The sequence below is a fragment of the Theobroma cacao genome, chromosome 9 (genome assembly GCF_053813885.1).
Source record: "Theobroma cacao isolate CCN51 chromosome 9, ASM5381388v1, whole genome shotgun sequence".
In the NCBI taxonomy this organism is placed as follows: domain Eukaryota; kingdom Viridiplantae; phylum Streptophyta; class Magnoliopsida; order Malvales; family Malvaceae; genus Theobroma; species Theobroma cacao.
Window position 1 is genome coordinate 6,693,830 of NC_142647.1, and position 19,653 is coordinate 6,713,482.

At 35.0% G+C, this 19,653-nt stretch overlaps 1 protein-coding gene across 1 annotated transcript; it reads left to right on the top strand.

Moving 5' to 3' along the window:
• The first annotated feature begins 511 nt into the window (after positions 1 to 511).
• LOC18588726 (FAD/NAD(P)-binding oxidoreductase) lies at positions 512 to 5,547 on the top strand. Its single transcript, XM_007013321.3, has 13 exons — positions 512 to 799; positions 1,278 to 1,320; positions 1,537 to 1,612; positions 2,137 to 2,196; positions 2,348 to 2,398; positions 3,039 to 3,093; positions 3,224 to 3,294; positions 3,373 to 3,424; positions 3,848 to 3,925; positions 4,059 to 4,148; positions 4,255 to 4,368; positions 5,132 to 5,200; positions 5,286 to 5,547. The coding sequence occupies exons 1-13, from the start codon at positions 635 to 637 to the stop codon at positions 5,340 to 5,342; spliced, it is 981 nt and encodes a 326-aa protein (XP_007013383.2). The 5' UTR covers positions 512 to 634; the 3' UTR covers positions 5,343 to 5,547.
• Positions 5,548 to 19,653: the final 14,106 nt, after the last annotated feature.

Genomic DNA, 19,653 nt, shown 5'->3' on the forward strand with positions numbered 1-19,653 from the left:
TGGTGGCATGGTTTTAAGAATACGATGATAATTTGTATCATTGCAAGTTTAATTGCTTTTAAAAAAAGCATGCGTTGTAACTAGTAAGTAACAAATCTATTATTTCTTTTCAATTAAAATGTAGATGTGAACTCTAAAAGACATGTATATATGTTCATATATATATATATATATATATATCTATATATAATCTATTAATCATCAAAGACTTGCTAAAGTTTCTACACTTAGAGGATTGAATTATAGGATTGGATTATAATAGCATTCATCCGCCTAATGCTGTCAAGATGATAGTATAAGGTGCCTGCAGCTGCAGCCTTCGACAGAAAAGACGAACGGTTTATGTTAGTGTTTCTTCCTAAATTCTCTGATGTAAGAGACAAAGCAAACTCGTGGGCTTGGGATTGGGCTTTGGCTTCGGCTTTATAAACCTACTTTCAAAGCCCAAAAATGCAAGAAACGTGGCTCACCAGATAACGAGTGAACACCTTAAAACCAACTCCGGCAAGCACCTCACCATTCCTCCTTCCTCCTGGAAATTGGAAATCTGTCAAAGCACTCTTATACACTCTTAAACCCTTGGCAAAAAGAATCAGCTTTTTGTTCTTTGCTTGCCCCATTGAGAGAAAAGAAAATGGCTACTACCTTCTTTAGGAGGCTCGCCAAAGCTACCCCACCTTCCTTCACCGATGCATTTGGAGGTCAACCCAAGGCCGGTTTTGCTGGATTTCGCTTCTCAGCAATCGCAGCCGTTGCTGGTGGAATCTCCTCTTACTACTACTTCTCCGAGTCGAATTTGGTTAGTTTTCTATAAATTCCAATCTGGGTTTTGTTTCTTTTGATTGTTGTTGCAATGTGGGATGCTTTTGAACTGGAGGGATTGTGTGATTGGTGCAATGGGTTTATTTATATCTGCATTTTAAATGTGTTTTTTCAATAGTGATGTACATGTATGGTTTTTTCTCTGGAATTTTTTTTATAGGGAGGTCTCAATATCCGAATGAATGTTGGGTGTTGATACTTATTGAGAGTTTTGTATTTAAATTAGGAATGGTTGTACCTGGGCTGTTCATTATGTGACTTCTAATGTGTTTATCTAGGTGATTTGATTTACTTGATGAAAATTATATTTTGAGGTTCATATCGTATTTTGCTGCTCGCTGCTGTCTATTTATAATTTGGCCTACACATATGAGCTCTTTTATAATTGTTGTGTTATCACCTATCAGTGTGCATCCTGATTTGAGTAACTATTTTGTTATTCTTTCTGGATACAGGTTCATCTTGATCAAATCAATGAAGAGACAGGTCCAAAAGTTGGTGAGCAGAAATTTACTAGACTTCCTCATTGTTAGATGACCGAATTGTGTTATTTAGTTCAACTGTGAAATCCATGATCCCATTCCCTCCCTAGGGAGAATATTAGTCAACAATAAAGCCGAAAGTGGTTGCATAAACTATAAAGTATCTGCTTTAGTTTCTTTTTCATCCTTCTTTTAAGGTACTAGCTCAGGGGATGCTTTTATACATTTTCAGCTCTGAAGTCGGATAAGTGGATTGGATTTAAGCTGCAAGATACTGCAAGGGTTAGTCACAATACTCAGTTATTCAGGTATATATTTTTTAATCAATCATTGTCATAGGTGTATTGGTTTAATCGATACTAGTAACATGGTCATCTACATAAACTTTTTTGATTAATAGGATAAACTCTAGAGATAAGATTTACATTTTACACCTTTTTGCGCTTAAATATCTTCTCGATCTCTCATTGATTTGTGCTTCATTGAGAAGACTAATGTTTATCAGATTCTGCACTATCAAAAAGGCAAAAACATGAGAAAAAAAAGCAATCAATACTTATTGATTAAGAGCGAAAAAAGTAGTTACAACTAACTTCAAAACAAGGACATAACTTGTTCATCCAAATTTTAAATTCAACATCTCAACCAAAGCATTTTGCACTGCTAATCCTTCTCAAGAAGTTGTAGCCACAACTAACTCCGAAACAAGGACATAACTTGTTCATCCAAATTTTAAATTCAACATCTCAACCAAAGTTTTGCACTGTTAATTCCTCCTCAAGGTGTCTTAGAACAATTACCTTCCTTATTCACTTTCTTCTCAAAATGGCAGGTTTTCATTTGATCCCACTTCTAAGCTGGGTTTAGATGTTGCTTCATGCATCCTTACGAGGTATGTTCTCTTGTTCTAATTAGAGGTGCTTATGACAAATCTTATGAGTACTATGGAAGATTTTGAAATTTGCATTTAAGAGCACATTTTAGATGAGATTTGGAAGTACTTTGCCTCTACTCACTATTTTGATGCATTCTTGTTACTGCAGAGCTCCATTAGGACAAGATGCTGAAGGAAAAACAAAATATGTCATAAGACCGTAAGCCTATATATTGAACTCATAAATAGTTTGATTTAGACTTCCCTTGTCATGGCTGTTATTCTAAATTGGTAATTCATTAGTCATAGTTTTTAGGTTATTCAACTTGTAGTCCCATGGTTTAAACTGCATTTGTCACATGTTTCCATTTCCTTCTTTTGTTATTGTGGTAAATATCATCTGCTTGTGAGGGAATAAATTCTAAAGCTTCTCTTTGTCCATACCTCTAAGATGAGGTTCTTGATTACTCTTTGGTTCATGAAGATTGAAAGAGATGAAAGTTTCCAATCAGTAACATTGTATGATAGTCTATAAATAGAAGGTTAAAAAATAAGAGAGAGGAAAATACCTCAAATACAAGGATTATATGCATCTGTTTCCTTAATTGAAATTACTTTTGACATTGCTTAGTTTAAATTATTCATACAATGCATATTATAACTTCTCTGGAGTTTTAGTAAAATAATCCTTTAGAATTACCAAAGGAATAGCTGAAAATTTTGAAATCGGATTAGTAAAGACTCTTAGATGGAGTGCATGTGTGTTTTTTCTATACAAAATCATATTTCAACCTACTTGTTCTGAAATAAACAGATATTAGTTGTTAATATATTCCTACTGGAATAATGTCAATCATCAGGTATACTCCTATATCAGACCCAGATGCTAAGGGATACTTTGACTTGTTAATAAAGGTAGGAAGTGATAAATGCCTTCACCTCTTTGTTTTCTTTTTTTCTCACACTTTGAAGATGTTCTTGTCTCATATATGCAATGCCACACATGTGAATTGCTTTCTCCACAACTTAAAGATAAAAGTTGCAGGTGTATCCAGAAGGAAAAATGAGTCAGCATTTTGCTAGCTTAAAACCAGGCGATGTAGTTGAAGTGAAAGGGTAGGCATTCACTGTGGTAGTTTTCATAGAGATCACACTATTTGTCATCTTTACACTGAATTCATTTATCTCTTGCAGGCCCATTGAAAAGCTCAGATACTCTCCCAATATGAAGAAACACATTGGCATGGTTAGATCTGGCTTCCTAGATTCTTGTTTATTTTTCCCACAAAAAAGGAAAACCCCTAGGGAATTTGTATATTTAACTGCTAAAGGATTCAATTTTTCTTGCTCATTTTATATACTGAGGTTTCGTACTTACTTTTACTAGTTTAACATTATTAACTGGCTGGGGTCAAATATGTTTTTAACAAAATCCCTAAGATATAGCTAATGGTATACTTTGTGTTCCCTAGAATTAATGCCAAAAATTCAGCCGATGTCATATATTGTGTTTTCTACAATTCTCACTTCAGTGCACATGCTTTCTGATTGTTTAATCAAACCATCTACCAAGTAATCAGAATAGTATTGTTAAAGCTGTATCATGTTTTCCAAGGTTATTGAAAAAGTCTGATCACCATTTGCGCTCAATTATATGATGCTGTTCCAGATTGCAGGTGGGACAGGCATAACTCCAATGCTTCAGGTAATTGAGGCTATACTGAAGAAGCCTGATGACAACACTCAGGTAGGCTTTTTGGTTGGATTGCTAGAATGGCATAACCTTCTGTCTATTAGTAAATGTCATTTTCCCTTTTGTGTGTGTGTGATAATTTTAGACCAAATATGAGCAAGGTTTGAACTTTTAGCTACTCCAACAGGTGTCACTGCTTTATGCCAATGTCTCCCCGGATGATATACTGCTAAAGCAGAAGCTTGATATACTTGCTGCTAGCCAGCCAAATCTTAAGGTACCAATTCTTTCAGTACGAGAATATTTTCTGCGCAGGTAGAAATTTTGCTCAAATAGTAACTTGTGTATTTTCTTTTCATTTTCTTTTTTCATTTTTTTCCCAGGTTTTCTACACTGTGGACAATCCATCAAAAAATTGGAAAGGTGGTGCTGGTTACATTTCAAAGGATATGGTCACAAAAGGCTTACCTGGTCCTGGTGAAGATACTCTAATCCTTGTAAGTCACTTTCTTAATTCTGGATCTCAACCTTATTTCGTTAATCTGTTTGCCAAAATGTGGAGTAAGTGTTATATGGAGTGGATGACACCTTTTTCTTTAACATTACTTCAACTCCAGAAAGATTAAATACATTTTTGCCATGTTTCTTGCTCAGTCTTGGTGAAGAACTGAAATCATCTTCCTACAAGCAGAGGCCTATTTTTCTGACTCCATTTGCAAAGACAGAAAATATTAAACACTAACACACATGCACTCAAAGTTTTATTTCGCCTCTGTTGCTTCCTTAAACAAGAGGTATGGTTAGACTAAGACCTTCCAGAGGGATGCTATTTGAGTGGCACAAGAAGCAGCCTGTAAGTAGGCGGTTTCTGTGAGCATGCATGCACTTGATCTTTTGGTCTTTGCAACTCCCTTCAGGATTAAATCTAAATGAGCCTTTTTTCAGATAGTCACTGTTGCTTGAGATTGAGACTTGTTGAGGACATTCTGATATTTTCTCGTTGAAGACCAGGTTATAGCTTTGGAAAATGGCCATAATCCTACAACCTAACTTTGCAAGTTCCAAGCACCCACCCTGACAATCTACCTGATCAATAGTCAATAGAGTTGTATTTCTTAATAACCACAAGGCATTTTCTTTAACTCTCCTGTTATATCAGACACCTGGATAACATGCAGCAACAAGATTATGGCCATCTGAAACAAATAGGACATACACCTTGCCTACTCACTTTGCCCTGTTTTTCCCCTGTTTGTTCAGGTATGCGGTCCACCTGGGATGATGAAACACATATCTGGTGATAAGGCTAAAGACTATTCACAAGGAGAGGTATGAAAGACAGCTTTTTTTGTTTTCTTCTTTCGTAATTGTTTCCTCATTGTCTTATCCTAACTTAACCCTCCTTGGCATGTAGCTAACCGGCATACTCAAAGAACTTGGATACACAGAGCAAATGGTTTACAAATTTTGAAATTCAAGGATTTGAAGGGATGACTCTCGTGGTTTGAACATAATTTTTGTGTAATAAATGTTTCCTGAACGAACACTAATTGGGCAGAGTTTAAAGCCCCGGTTATGAAATAATTTTTTAGTGATATTCAATGTAAAGATAGTACATTGTCAAAGCTTGTACCGAGTGAAATCATGATACAAAGAGCTTTACAAAGTCTCTGCAATTGGTTGTTGCGGCCAGGTGTACTGTCTAAATCAGATGTGCCAATTTGGGCAACTGTTTGTTTAGATGGATCCATTTGTGGGTCAGTGAGAATAAATTGTGTGACTGGGAACTAAAAAATGCTTGGAACATTGGTAAGGCACGCCAAATGACAGAACAAGCAAGTTTCTTTTGATGATGAGGAGGATAGGATAAATGAGATTAGCAAGTTAATAAAATTAAATACTATTAACCGGTAAGTGCGTGCACACTCAGATCATTTTCAAGTTGTAATAAACTTTTATTTTTCCATCAAAATGAGGTGTTCATTCATTTTAAGTAAAAGCTTGAATCCTTCGCCCTTCAGGACCCAAATGAAGATCGTCCATTCAAATGAGATGTTCGTGTACCCTTTCACCCATTTTAAGGGTAAGAGAGGACAAAAGGTTCGATGTCCATCTTTAGGCGAACCTTTTTTCTTCTTTTGAGTAAATGGAAAGTTTTATCCAAAAAACAAAACAGGTCTTTTAAGAAAAAAAAAAATTTGGGGGAGGAGGATAGCCTCTCAAGATCTAACTAGCTAAATTAGCTTGGGTTATACCCCGATCATGCATAATACTTCGTTTAAAGGCCTATCAGATATACTAGAAAGGGAACAAAATCTGGTTCAAGCATCCGCAGCAACGTGTTAAAGACAGCTTCAGGATCCATGGGCGAACCTTGCAAGTCCTTTACCTGCCAGTTAGCTAATTAGCCACATGAATTAAGCTACTCTAATTGATTATCATTTGCTCTGTAAGACTTGGTGCTTCTAAATCATTAAGGGAATTTATTTATGTTGAAAATGAAGTTTCATCATAGTAAGTATCATTTAGCCTATAATATCAGTCTTCTCGGCCAGGAGAATTTTGTGACAAATAAAATATTGGATAACGCTAGATGAAGAGAAAAGATTTTATGAAACAGTTATCAATATATTATTTTAAAAAATATAATTACGTAATATGATTTAAATGAAAATGATACATATTAACGTAGAACAAAATTTCTTAAAATTCTTAATCGTCATAGTTGATCCAATTTTCTACCCATAATTGTAAAGACAACAGGAGTGTGTTCTTGCTTCCGGAGATCAGATTAAGCCTATTACAGATGCTGAGAAAGAACTTTTGACTCTACCCAGGAAAAGAAGATCAAGGCTTAGGAGCTGCCACTTGAAATCTGTTCAATCTCTTCGACTATGTCCACCCCATGCCGTAATCAGCATTTTCGCTTCCTCTTTCAACTAAGAAACGGCGACCGTTTTCTTCAAGAGGCTTGCCAAACCAATTCTTCATGTGTGCCCCTTCATTCCTAGTTCTGATGCATCAGCTACCTTACTGCAGGGCTCCATTGAAACAAGAGGCTAAAGAAAAAAACCAAGTGTCATACGATCATTGTAAAGGGGATTCTTGTGATAAGAAGATGAAGCGTTTCAAACAAGTAAAAAGATGCGTCGAAGGTGACAGAGAGGAAGATTAAAACAGTTCCTGAAGTACTGAATGTTGTGGTAAGTGGAAGACAATAAGAAGAGACTTAGAGAATATAAGATAATTAGAGAGAGAATCTAGAGAGAGAAGCTTTCAAGTTAAGAATGTGTTAGCTTGGATGGGGAGAGAAGAGTTACTTTAAATGAATTGTGAGGCTCTATAAATGTGATAAAAATGACGGTTACTCAAGAATAGACTTTAATGCGCCTAATAAATGACATTATTATAAAGAATATTAATGTGAGTAACTGTTACTGTAATTAGATATAATAAGACTTGTTTTCAAGAAAAAGGTAATAGAAAAAAGGCGTACAAGAAAAAGTACAAGAGAAGAAGTTGTATGAAAATATGTATAAGAGAAGAAGTTGTGCGAGAAAAGGTACAAGAGAAGAAGTTGTATGAGAATAGGTACAGGAGAAGAAACTGTACATGAATAGGTATACGAGAATAAGGTAAGAGGGTGAACTTATTCTAATTATCCTGCTTTAAGTAGTACTTCACTTATTCTAGTTATTCTGCGTGAAGTAGTACTTCACTTGTTCTAGTTGTTCTCTGTACAACATTATGTTGTAACATAATTCTTTAGAGAATAGCTATTAACCAAAATCAAGTATCTACATTTTGCCCTCTGCATAAGAATTCATTGTTAAATATAATTCTTATGTATTAATTTAAAGTATAATTTTTTTTTGTACTATAACGTATTGTACTATATCACTTTGAGCAGTAATATCTTGGGCAGTACTGTTTTAGACAGTAACACCTTAGCCAGTAATGCTTTAGGTACTAACACGTTACTGCCTTGTGTAAGGTGTAATACCAAATATATTTTTTTTGTAATGTCAATATTTTTTGTAATATTTGATTGATTATGCAATAATATTTAATATCTTTCGTAATATTTGATTGCATTTTTTTTAATATCAATATCTTTTGTAATGTTTTATTGATTATGTAATAATATTTAATATCTTTTTCATAAAAAACCTTGATTTTATTTGTTATATTTTATTGATTATGTAATAATATTTAATATCTTTTTCATAAAAAACCTCGATTCTATGTGACTTATAAATATCAAGTTATTATGAACAATTTTCTTCATTCATATTCAAAATAAAGCAAAACAAATTTCAAAGCAAAGTTGATTTTTTTTGCGAATCTTTTCAAGTAAGTAAGTTTTTTTTTATTTTTTTTTTGTTTTCAATAAGTTGAATTTCTCTTAACTTGTTGCCCCCTGCATGATTTTTTTTTTTTTTAAATTAGAACATGAGAAAAGAAAATTTTTCAAGCATAAGATGAGATTTTTTTTTATATGTATATATATATGTTCAAGATATAATTATTAAACACACGAAACTGGAAATATTATTTTCTTATTAGATATAAATAAGATTCCTATAAAATTAGATTATCTTAGACTCTTGTTTTTTTTTTTATATATGTATAACTTGAGTTTGACTTTTCTTTTGGCGAAGCAAGCGTTATTTTCTTTTGCTTGTGTTATTTTACTTGAGCTTTTTTTTTTTTTTAATTGAAAGCTAACATGATGTAGCTTAATGTAGCTTAGAAAAGTGAACAAAAGAAGCAAATAAATGCTGAAGTAAAAGGAGCAAACAAAGGCTGACTAACTTGTCAAAATTTTTCTTTTTCTTTGATTTGTTGGCAGCAAAAAGCTACAAGTTGAAATTTAATTTTTATATATATATAAAGAACACGGTTTCTTTGATTTATTGGCATCAAAAGCTGCCAGCTACATTTATATATATATAGAGGGGGGGGGGGGGGGGGGGGCGGTTTACTTTGGAGGCGGCAAAAGCTGCAAATTGCAGCAGTTTTTTTTTATGTATACTTTTTTTTTTTTCATGATCATGTTTGTAGGCTTCTTTTTCATCTTTCTTTATGCCTAGGACGCGTCTCCCTCCGAAGATCCATTATGATAAGCCTGGGAGGGTTGCAACAAGGAGAAAGATCACTACATACAAAATGAAGAATAATGATTCTGAATTAGTTGCTTCCAAGAAAATTAGAGTAGGAAAGAGTGGTGAAGTTCCTTCTATCCCTAAAAACTGAGAAGATGAAATTATTAGAGAACGAGGAGAAGATCGTTTTTGGGAAGAAGTTTGTGCCAGACAGGTTGACGAACATCCCTTTGAGTCTGTTGGCTATGATTGGAATCGTCTATGCTCCGAAGCACCTCCTCATAGAAAAAGTGATATTTCAGGACAATCTATTCTGAAGTTCAAGTTTGAACGTGGTGAGTTTCCCTTTTCTGCTACTAAGTTAGGCTCCAATTCTCAATTTGTTCATGCTTGGGATGAGTGGGTAACTAAGGTGTTAAAGAATCCTTCTTATGTTAAACTTCTCTCTTCTATTGGGATACTTGATGTTGTACGTATCACTTCCAAGCTCAATATTCGTATAGAAAAAAAAGAATGGATGTGTGGCATGCTATTTTTACGAGGTAGAGCATTTTTTCTCATACTATGATTACTGCATGGAGGGAATTTACCTTCACTTTAAAAGATATATGTGTTCTCTTGGAATTTCCTTGTATAGGAAAGGACGATTTTCACTCTATTAAGCTTTCTGAAGAAGAGGTATGTACTCGAGACTTTTTCTTCGATCTACTTAAGAGTTTGAGTAAAACTTCAAAGATTGCACAATTCTCCAATTCGATGATCTTGGAATTTATTATGATCGCCACCCTTTATAGTTTGGAAGAATGAGTTCACAAGGTATTAACTTTTGTATATGGGTTCACAGTTCCCAATTGCCATCTATGATTGAGCATTCCAGTTCATGTGGAGATAGAAATATTCTTTCTGTTGAGGTATATTCTCTTTTTAGAGTGGCACACCAATTTGAGTTTGACCAACTAGCTCCGCCTGACTTTTCTTTAACTATCAGTTTTTCCTCTTGTGTTTCTTCATTTCTCATGGCAGGACTTCAACTCCATTTAGATAAACTTAAAAGTTATACTGTCTTAGCTTTTGATAAAGTTGGTATCCACACTTCCAGATGGTTTGCTTATTGGAGGGAGTGTGTTGAAGAATGGAGATCTTTTATTGTTCATTTGACTAATCCCAAAGCTTGTCTCTACACTCCTCCTATAAATAACTCCGATGTATCCTTACACTTGATTTTTCTCAAAAAGAAAAGAAATGTAAATGAAGAAGAAGATGATGCTCCTCGCTCTCTTACTCATCAAACAAAACATGTGCATCAAAAAGTAAGTTCATCCTTTACTTTTTTTTTTTAAAATTCATTTCCTCATCATACTTTTTTTTTTTGTAGAGAGAAACAACTGCGAGAGTAGAACTTAACTCGATTAAAGAGGAAGAGTCTTTTGAAGCTGAGACTAAGAAAGAATCATGTGACTCTAAACGTAGTGATGAATCTGATGATGAATCAGTTGATGTTGATAAAGCTAAAGTTGAGGGTGAGCCAAACCCTTTTGATGATTTCATTGATTTGGATGTTTTATTTCCAAATCATGTTCAGAACTCCACCATAAACCAAGTATAAACATATTACTATGTTACTCCGATTAATGTTGTTCCGTTCCTTTTTTTTTTGTTAAATTAAGATTATTCTTACTCCGTAGGCTATTCGAGATGAGGTTGTTCTTGATACTGAGACTATTCCTGCTGTTGAAGTTGTTCCTGAGTCTACTCCAAATGTTGAGGTTATTCATGATGTTGGAGTTAATACTGATGATGTTAGAGCTATTCCAATGACTCCTCGTGCTTCTTCCTCCCCAATGCCAGAACACAGAGATGCAAGTAGTGCTTCTGGCACTCAAGTAGCACATACTGAACAAAGTGGTAAGAAAGTTGACTTCCATGACTTTCAAGTTTCATTGGAGTATGTGGCATACTTGGAGCATGTTTTCAATATAAAATGAGAGTTTTGGAGTACCTCCTTTGTAAAGAATGTAGATGTCATTTGCTTAATGATGAAAGTGTTACGTAGAGCTTTAGCCATTTCCCATGCTCCATTAATGAGTACTTCACCAGAGGAATTGCAACATATGTTACAGGATTTCGATGATGCTTGTAACTTTGGATTCAAGCTTAAGTGCCTCAATGATTGTAGATCTAAAGCCAAGATTTTTCTCAACAAGTCTTCCTTGGAGAATGAGTTAGAAGACATTGTAATGAAGATAGCTTTACTGAAAAAACGTGAAGCTGAAGTACAAAAACAATTAGATGTATTTGCCAATAATAACTCTTCTCTATGGAGTATGTAATTGACTAGTCTTTTGCTTTTCCTTTACTCTTTTTGAAAGCTCATTTGAATTAGTACTTCGTTATTGATATATCATATTTCTTTTTCTTTTGTAATAATAATAATACTAAACGCTTGTTGCGTATTTATTCACATTTCATATTATTGTGTGTGGCCAAAAGGGAACTTTCAACTTTACATCAAGGAGATTAACTCTAACTTGATATGAAGGAGTTTAATTCAACCCTTAAAATAAGTAAGCATAAGAGCTGCGGCCAATTTGTGAGTAATAAACTAGGGCCAAGAAATAAGCGATAAAACTTGTGGCCAATAGCATAACATCATTATAGCCAAAATATGAGCGATAAAGCTAGCGGTTGAAAAATAATCAATTATGAGCGGTTGAAATATGAATAATCAATTATGGTCAAAGAATAAGCAATAAAGCTTGCGACCAATAGAAAAATATCATTGTAGCCAAAATATGAGTGGTAAAAGCTTACAGCTGAAGTAAGAATAATGAACTATGGTAAAAGAATAAGCGATAAAGCTTGTGACCAATAGTATAATATAATTACAGCCAAAATATAAGCGATAAAGCTAGTGGCTAAATATGAATTTTTTTTTAAAATGTCAAATTGCAATTCATAAAGCAATGAAGAGTCAAGGTCATAGAAATATCATACATGAGTAGGAAGCAGGTTGTTCTAGACCTTATTGTTCTCAATCAATAACTCTTCTGCTTGCATTTTCTTTTGGAATATTTTTTTTTGAAAAGAATCTCTTCTTTCTTTACCTCTCCCTTAAATTGCATTCACTGTTAAAATATTCCTTCTATCGAAGCTAGTAGCCTCCCTTTGTCTAAGAACCATATTATTAGTTCTTCGTGCCGCTTCCTGTACAAGTTGGGCTTGAAAAGTGGTGGGAGTGAAGGATGCAAGTTGAGATATGGTCTCCAACATCCGCCTATTGTTGTCTTCCAACATTTGCATTCTCTCTTAAGAAGCCTCAATCATTTTCATCAGCTTTTGGATGTAAGTGAGAATAGATGCATCTAGGTTACTAAAGGAATTGTCTATTTCTTCTAATAACACAAAGTTTTTCTAGTAAGCTTTTATTTAATGCAATCACTCTTCCCCAGTGGAGTCGCCAAAATGTAAAAGGGGTTTTTGTGATAGGGAGAGGAAGCGTTGCAAACAAGTAAAAGGATGCGCCGGAGGCGGCAGAAAGGAAGATTGAAGCAGTTCCTGAAATACTGAGTGTTGTGGCAGGTGGAAGACAATAAGAAGAGACTTAGAGAGACTCAGAAAGTACAAGATAATTAGAGAGAGAATTTAGAGAGAAAAACTCTCAAGTTGAGAATGTGTTAGCTTGGAGGGGGAGAGAAGAGTCCCTTTAAATGAATTGTGAGGCTCTATATATAGTGCTAAAAGTGGCGGTTACTCAAGAATAGGCTTTAATGCGCCTAATAAATGACATTATTATAAAGAACATCAATGTGAGTAACCGTTATTGTAATTAGATGTAATAAAACTTGTTTTCAAGTAAAATGTAATAGAAAAGAGGTGTACAAGAAAAGGTACAAGAGAAGAAGTTGTACGAGAATATGTACAAGAGAAAAAGCTGTGCGATAAGAGGTACAAGAGAAGAAGCTGTATGAAATTAGGTACAGGAGAAGAAGCTGTACATGAATAGGTATACGAGAACAAGGTAAGAGGGTGAAACACTTGTACTTCAGGAAAAGGTTCAGAGGAAGACCTCTTAACTACCTCTATATCTGAGCCACCAAGCCAAACTCTCCGGAACATTTCAAGATGAAAGTAACCCAAGAACCCTGCCACTTATTCTGAGTTACTTTCACTGTCATCCAAGTGAAATGGTTATTCTATTCAAAGTAGTTGTTCTACTTGTATTAGTTATTCCATATGGATTAATGCTTTAGTTATTCTAATTGTTTTGCTTTAAGGAGTACTTTACTTGTTCTAATTGTTCTGCGTGAAGCAGCGCTTCACTTGTTCTAGTTATTCTGCGTGAAGTAGCACTTTACTTGTTTTAGTTGTTCTTTGTACAATATTATGTTGTAACATAATTTTTTAGAGAATAACTATTAACCAAAATCAAGTATCTACAACCATAAGGCTATATTAGTGACCTTATAATTTAATATTTGATTTTCACGTATTTGGCACTACATAGCATACTAATTGTTGATTTTGTAGTCATTTATGTACAACTTCTGGGTACTTTGAAATTTCTACTATATTTGCCCTTGCTTTAGACTTTAGAGTTCAGACAGGCAGAACATTTGAATTTTGTTTGTACATACAACAAGTCGGAAAATCACTTCTTGACATCAAATTTTGTTTACTTGCCATGTTCAGGAACATAAGTTTCTCCGATGTTGTTAGCCATTTCCAAGATGTTCAGAACAATACTACAGTAAAGCTTGTCAGGTTTCTTTTCTATTTATTTATACAGGAAGAGGCGGCTTTTATGATGACTTACAGCGTTGATTGTCGAAATCTCTGACAAACATTAGCTGAATCTGATGGTCTCTTCGATCTATACGCAGAAATTGAGAGGCTCGGTTTCTATTTTGGTGGCAAATACACCAATCCAAAAGGAAACAAAGAGACTTTTTCTTCTGATATTTGGTGGACCTATTTCTATATAATGGATAGATAGTTGCTTGCCGATTTGTTCACGTCGCGATCATGTCAATGCAAATACACTCCTACATGAGAACCAAATGCTAAGGGATATTTTTGAATTACCAATAAAGTTCACCTCTTCGTTTTCATTTTCATTTTCATTTTTGCTCACGCTGCCTTTTTAGATGTTTTTTTGCATTCTTACATTTTTATTCACAATCATGCCATATGAATTTCTTTGTCCACAATCCATAATAATACATCTGCAGTGTGTATCCAGGAGGCAATACGAGTCAAGTCATTTAGCAAGTTCAAAGCCAGGGGATATCGAAGTGTTAAGGCAGGTATTCACATGTTGGAACTTTATCAGAGATTCTACTGAAGGTCATTGTCTTAATTTTTGGGTGTACAGAAAAGACTTTTAATTAAGTTTTGAGACCTTATTATACACCATGATGCCAGCTTACACCAAGTAAAGAATTCAAGAAAAGAGGCCAAACCATCACCAGGAAGATCTTTCAAATGGATGCAAACCCAACTCCAAATGGTAGTAATGAGGTGCTAAGTCTCATGATGAAGATCATTCGACCTACAATCACGATCTTGTGAAATTAAAGCCCTCAATTTCTGCAACCAATCTACTATTTAGGATCCTAAATTCTCTTCTCACTTGTTTAACATTGAAACTGGGTGCTTTTATCTCTTGCCGAGCTATTGACGTCCAGATACACTCCCACTATGAAGAAACACATTGGCAGGGTGGTTAGAGCTGGTTTTCTTTCTCTATATATATTTTTATTTCAATAGAAAAAATAAAGGAAAGAGATATGGAAGTTGTAGAAATAGCATTGCCAAGGACTGGGGTTCAGACATTGTCAATAATTCATCAAAAATTTGGAGAATGCGGTGCTGGTTATATTTCAAAGGATGCTTTAGTAAAGGCTCACTGCCTATTCTTGTAAGCAATTACAATATTGATTTTGTAACTCAACTTTTTTTATTTATCATCATAGAGGGTTTTTCTGGTAAGAAGAGAAAACGTATTATAATAAGTAAAATAGAATGCATAAGAAGTGACAGAGAGAAAAATTAGAACGGTTTTTAAAGTGTAAGTGCTTTGGTGTTTACATCTTGGGCGTAATGCACTTAAAGAACATCTTGTATATTGTGCATTTGGAACGTCTTTGGACATTATACATTTGGAATGTCTCTAAGCATTACATACATAGGAATGTTCTTAGACGATGCATACTTGGAACGTTCCTATGCTTTAAGCCCTTGGAAAACATTTAACGTAGTTTTGCCCTTGACATGAAAACTTTATTATTGAAAAATAAAAAATTTCATACATAATTAAAATATTATAATTAATAACAAGCCTTGTTGTGTGCAAATGAAGTTATTGATTTATAGAAAGTCTCTCCGGATGATAAAGAGTTCAAGTTATATGCCTTTTAATAATAGCTTCACGGAGATTATAAGAATGGATTTGGCAGAACTACATCATGCCGTTGATTTATAAAAAGGTTGAGGGGCCTGACAATCAATCCATCACTTTTCCAATGTTGTAAATTGCCGTCACTTATTTCTATTTAGAACGAGAAGAAGAAGCCGAGCAAGTAGTGCTTGAGGCTTTACGCGTTCGTGAGAAGGCAATTATTATAATACTAAAAAGAATTGTGTTCTACTTAGATAAGTTAGGGAAAAAGGATGAGAAATTTTCTCTAAAAAAATGTACAGGCTTCCAATGAAATACAAATAAGTTGTTCAATGTTAATATGGCATATTCTCATTTGCTAAAAAAAAAAAAAGAAAACATAATTATATGTTTTAAATTTACGAAGTAATTCTTTGACACTTTCCTACTAAAGTAAGTATTGAGTTTTGAGATTTTTTTTTTCAGTTGGGTAAGTAAGACTTATTTTAAATTTGAATGCCTTGCAATTTTTTTTAAAAAAATTATAATAACAGGAAAAGGTTCAAGTTAAAAGGTGTTGAGATATTAAGAAAAGTAGAGATATATGTGGAAAAACAACGAGATATCTGTAGACACCTAAATAAAAAATATATAATAATAATTAAATTAAATTAAATAAATAAATAATAATATTAATATTAAAAAAAAAATCCCATCCCCCACCCACTACGCGTGATGGGGGGGAGGCTCTGACCACCAACTCCAGGGGGTGCCAGAACCCCCCTCGCCGGGTTGTCCAAAAAATTGGACAACCCGGCTCTTTAAATCCACCTGCAACCTGCAAAGAAAAGGAGGAGACGAAAAAACCAAAAATCACAACAGTTAGCCACAAGGAAAAAAAAAAAAGGAACAAAAAGCAACAACAAAAAAAAAAAAGAAAAAGGGTTGAGATCTGAGAAGAGGAAGCGGTAGAGAGAGAAAAGGAAGGGACGTCCGGCGTTGAGAGAGGAGAGAGAGAGGTCGACGAAAGAGAGGGTTCTGCCGACGGAAGGCGAAGAGATCCGCCGGGAGAGAGAGAAGAGAGAAAGAAAACTGAGAAAAGAGGGGAGGGCGCCGGCGCCGGCGAAGAGAGAAGAGATTTTTTAGAGAGAAGGGAGAGGGCGCCGCTGCTAGAGAGAGAAAGTGAGGAATGAAAGTGAAGAGAGAAAGAGAGAAAAGGGGATTAAATACCTAGGGTTCGTGGGCAAAACGACATCGTTTCAGAGAGTCAAGCAGAAGCTGGAAAGACTAGGCCAAAACGGCGTCGTTTCAGAGAGTCAAGCAGAAGCTGGAAAGACCAGGCCAAACGGCTTCGTTTTGAGAGGCTTCGCAGGCATCAAAACGGTGCGTTTTGGACTATTACTTTGCGGGCTTCCAGAAACAGCCCAGGGTGTTGGATTTGGGCTCCCACGGGCCGCCGAGTTGGGCCAACCGTAGCCCAACAAGGTATAACCCTTTTGTTTTGTTTTGTTTGGATCTAGCCCATTTTAATTTAAATGCATTTATTTTTTTTTTTAGGAATAAATATTTATATAATATGGGCACTTATATTTAATAATAATAATAATAATAATAATAATAATAATAATAAAATAAATAATAATAATAGTAATTCATGATGCAAATATATATATATAATATTATATTAAGATAAAAAAATATAAAATATAAAATATAAAAATAAAAAATAATAAAAAATGATGATAATAATAAAATGAAAAATAAATAAATAATAATAATAAATAATATAATTGGAATAAATATTTGAGTATTACCACCAAAAAGGAGGTAAAGAGTTGCCTCTTTCCGGTGGATATTTTCGGGTGCGAAGTTAGAGACAGATTTTCACCGAAGCGTCGGGATAAATCTGAACTCTAGATTTCAAAACCCATTAAGTCAAATAGTCATTGATTAGAAAACAATAGATGTAGAAAAATTTTGTTAATTCAAATAAATATTACTAAATAAAGTTAATCTAATCGTTTAAAAAATTAATTAATTATTTAGGCAAGCTTTGTAATCAAGTAGAAATTGACCAATAACAAACATTGATTTAAAAAGAAGTCCAAAAAAATAAAGTATATATATAAATAAAAAATAATAAAATAACAAATAATCAAATTTTTAGATCATCAATAAACGCGTGCATACCATCATTTTATTCTGTCATTGCACGCCACTCTTATTTTGCATATGGCGCGGGAATCCCGATGATGGGATTTCCCCGAGGAGCTCGTAGAGACGAGTTCTTCCGAGGATATCTCTAGGTGAGGAGAATTTCGAGACTTCACCAAAGCGTTGGGATGGTCTTCGAATAATTTTCCAATAAAAGATTACCGACTCCATCATTTAAAATAAACAAGTCACGACATCATTCTACGCTTGCATCATGTGCATACGTAAAACCAAATAAAAACTCAGTCTGACAATTCAATAAAAAATTTAATTAATAAAATAGGGATTAAACTAAGAAAAGGTTATATTAAGATAACTTAAGATTAAATGGTACCGTTCGTAGAACGGGCGTCACGGAGGTGCTAACCCTTCTCCGTGCGTAACCGCACTCCCGAACCCATCTCTAAAAAACGTGGACCAGTTCTCGTTCTTTCGACGGACCTAAAATTAATTTAGGACTTCGTCGATTAAGAATCGGGTTAATAGGTGACCAATCACACCTAGATAAAAAAGATTGGTGGCGACTCCCGTACCTTGCGATTTTAATTTTCGCCCGCGTCTGGCGGACGGGTTCCCGGACCCGCACGTCACGACAGATGGCGACTCCACTGGGGACTTCGAGAGTCAAGCCATTAATTAATCATAAGTTATCTTTAGCCTTTAATAATTTGTTGTTTTCCCTAGCATCAATTTTGCATATTTTTGTTTAATGCATTTATTTATTTTGCTATTATTACTTCACTATTTTAATAATTGCGGGAAATTTAGGATAAGGGGAATGTGAAATTATTGGTCCAAGGTCGGTATATTCCTTCTCACACACTACACATCTTGCATTCATGCATAAGCCTTCCACCCGGGCTTTATCCTTGATTAGGAGGGAGTTAAGTAGCTACGCTCTCGTGAGGTGATAACCTCGGCATAGGCTAGTGAAGACTCCCACTCAAATCGAACCTAGTCCTTTTGAAGCCTGTAATGGGTGAGGACCGGGGTGCCTTACTAGTCCGTGTGGACGACAGTGAGGAGCGATTTGGGAACCTTTAGCTCCATTTTCAACCCAAACTCAGCATGTAGAATACCGAGAGTCGCCTTTGCTTAGGTAGAGCTTCACCCGTGAGAATATACCTTTTGACTAGGTACACATGAAGGAATTTTCATAATCCCCTTGTTCTAAATTTTTCTCCGCGAATAATAAAGGTCAGGTTACTAATTACTTTCATTCATCTTTTGGAATTTTTGTTTATAGTGCTAACTTGAACTTTTTGCATATGCATGTTTGCATCATAATTTTGTATATAGGAAAAGTATGTCATTTGACAACCATTGACAAAGTAGATGCAAAAGATGACTCCTGAATTGCAACAAGAAACAATAGCTTATGCATTGAATTACTTTGTTGAGGGGTGTTATGTGACAGATACTTTTAGTACATGATCATTCATATGTGCATAAATCCTCATTTCATGACAATAAGTATTTTCACCTGTAAATAAAGATAAGGGGTTCATTTTTTCATTCATACATGCATCTAATTCACGTTTATGATTACAATAAGGTTCCAAAAATAGCTCGACCACCTAAGCCAAGTGACCAACGTGTTCATTATACGCGTCGACGTGCAAGGATCATGGAAGAAGAACAAAGTGAGCGAATGGATAGAATGGAGAGAGCTCAAGAAGAAATGAGAGAACAGTTAGCAAAGATGATGGAATTGATGATGAGTCTCAGTAAAGGAAAAAGGGCAATCGAAGAGCCAGCTCCGTTAGAAAACCCACCAGCACAAGACAGTGAAAACCAAAGGGATGATCCATCCTATCCCCCAGGGTTCACTCCACCACATGCCCAAACCTCTCAAAGGGTCCACCCTCAAGTGATGCCATCCATCTATTACAATGCACCACCCCCGCTAGGCCATCAACCGACTCAGGGGCAATTTGGGCCATACCTTGGGATAAATCCTGCTGAACCAATAAATGTTCCAGACTTAGACGATCCAAAAGAGCAAGAGAAACTGAGAAAGGACTCGTCACAAACGGGGGAAAATGAAAAAGATCAGAAGAAGTACGATCTGTTGGAAGAACGTCTGC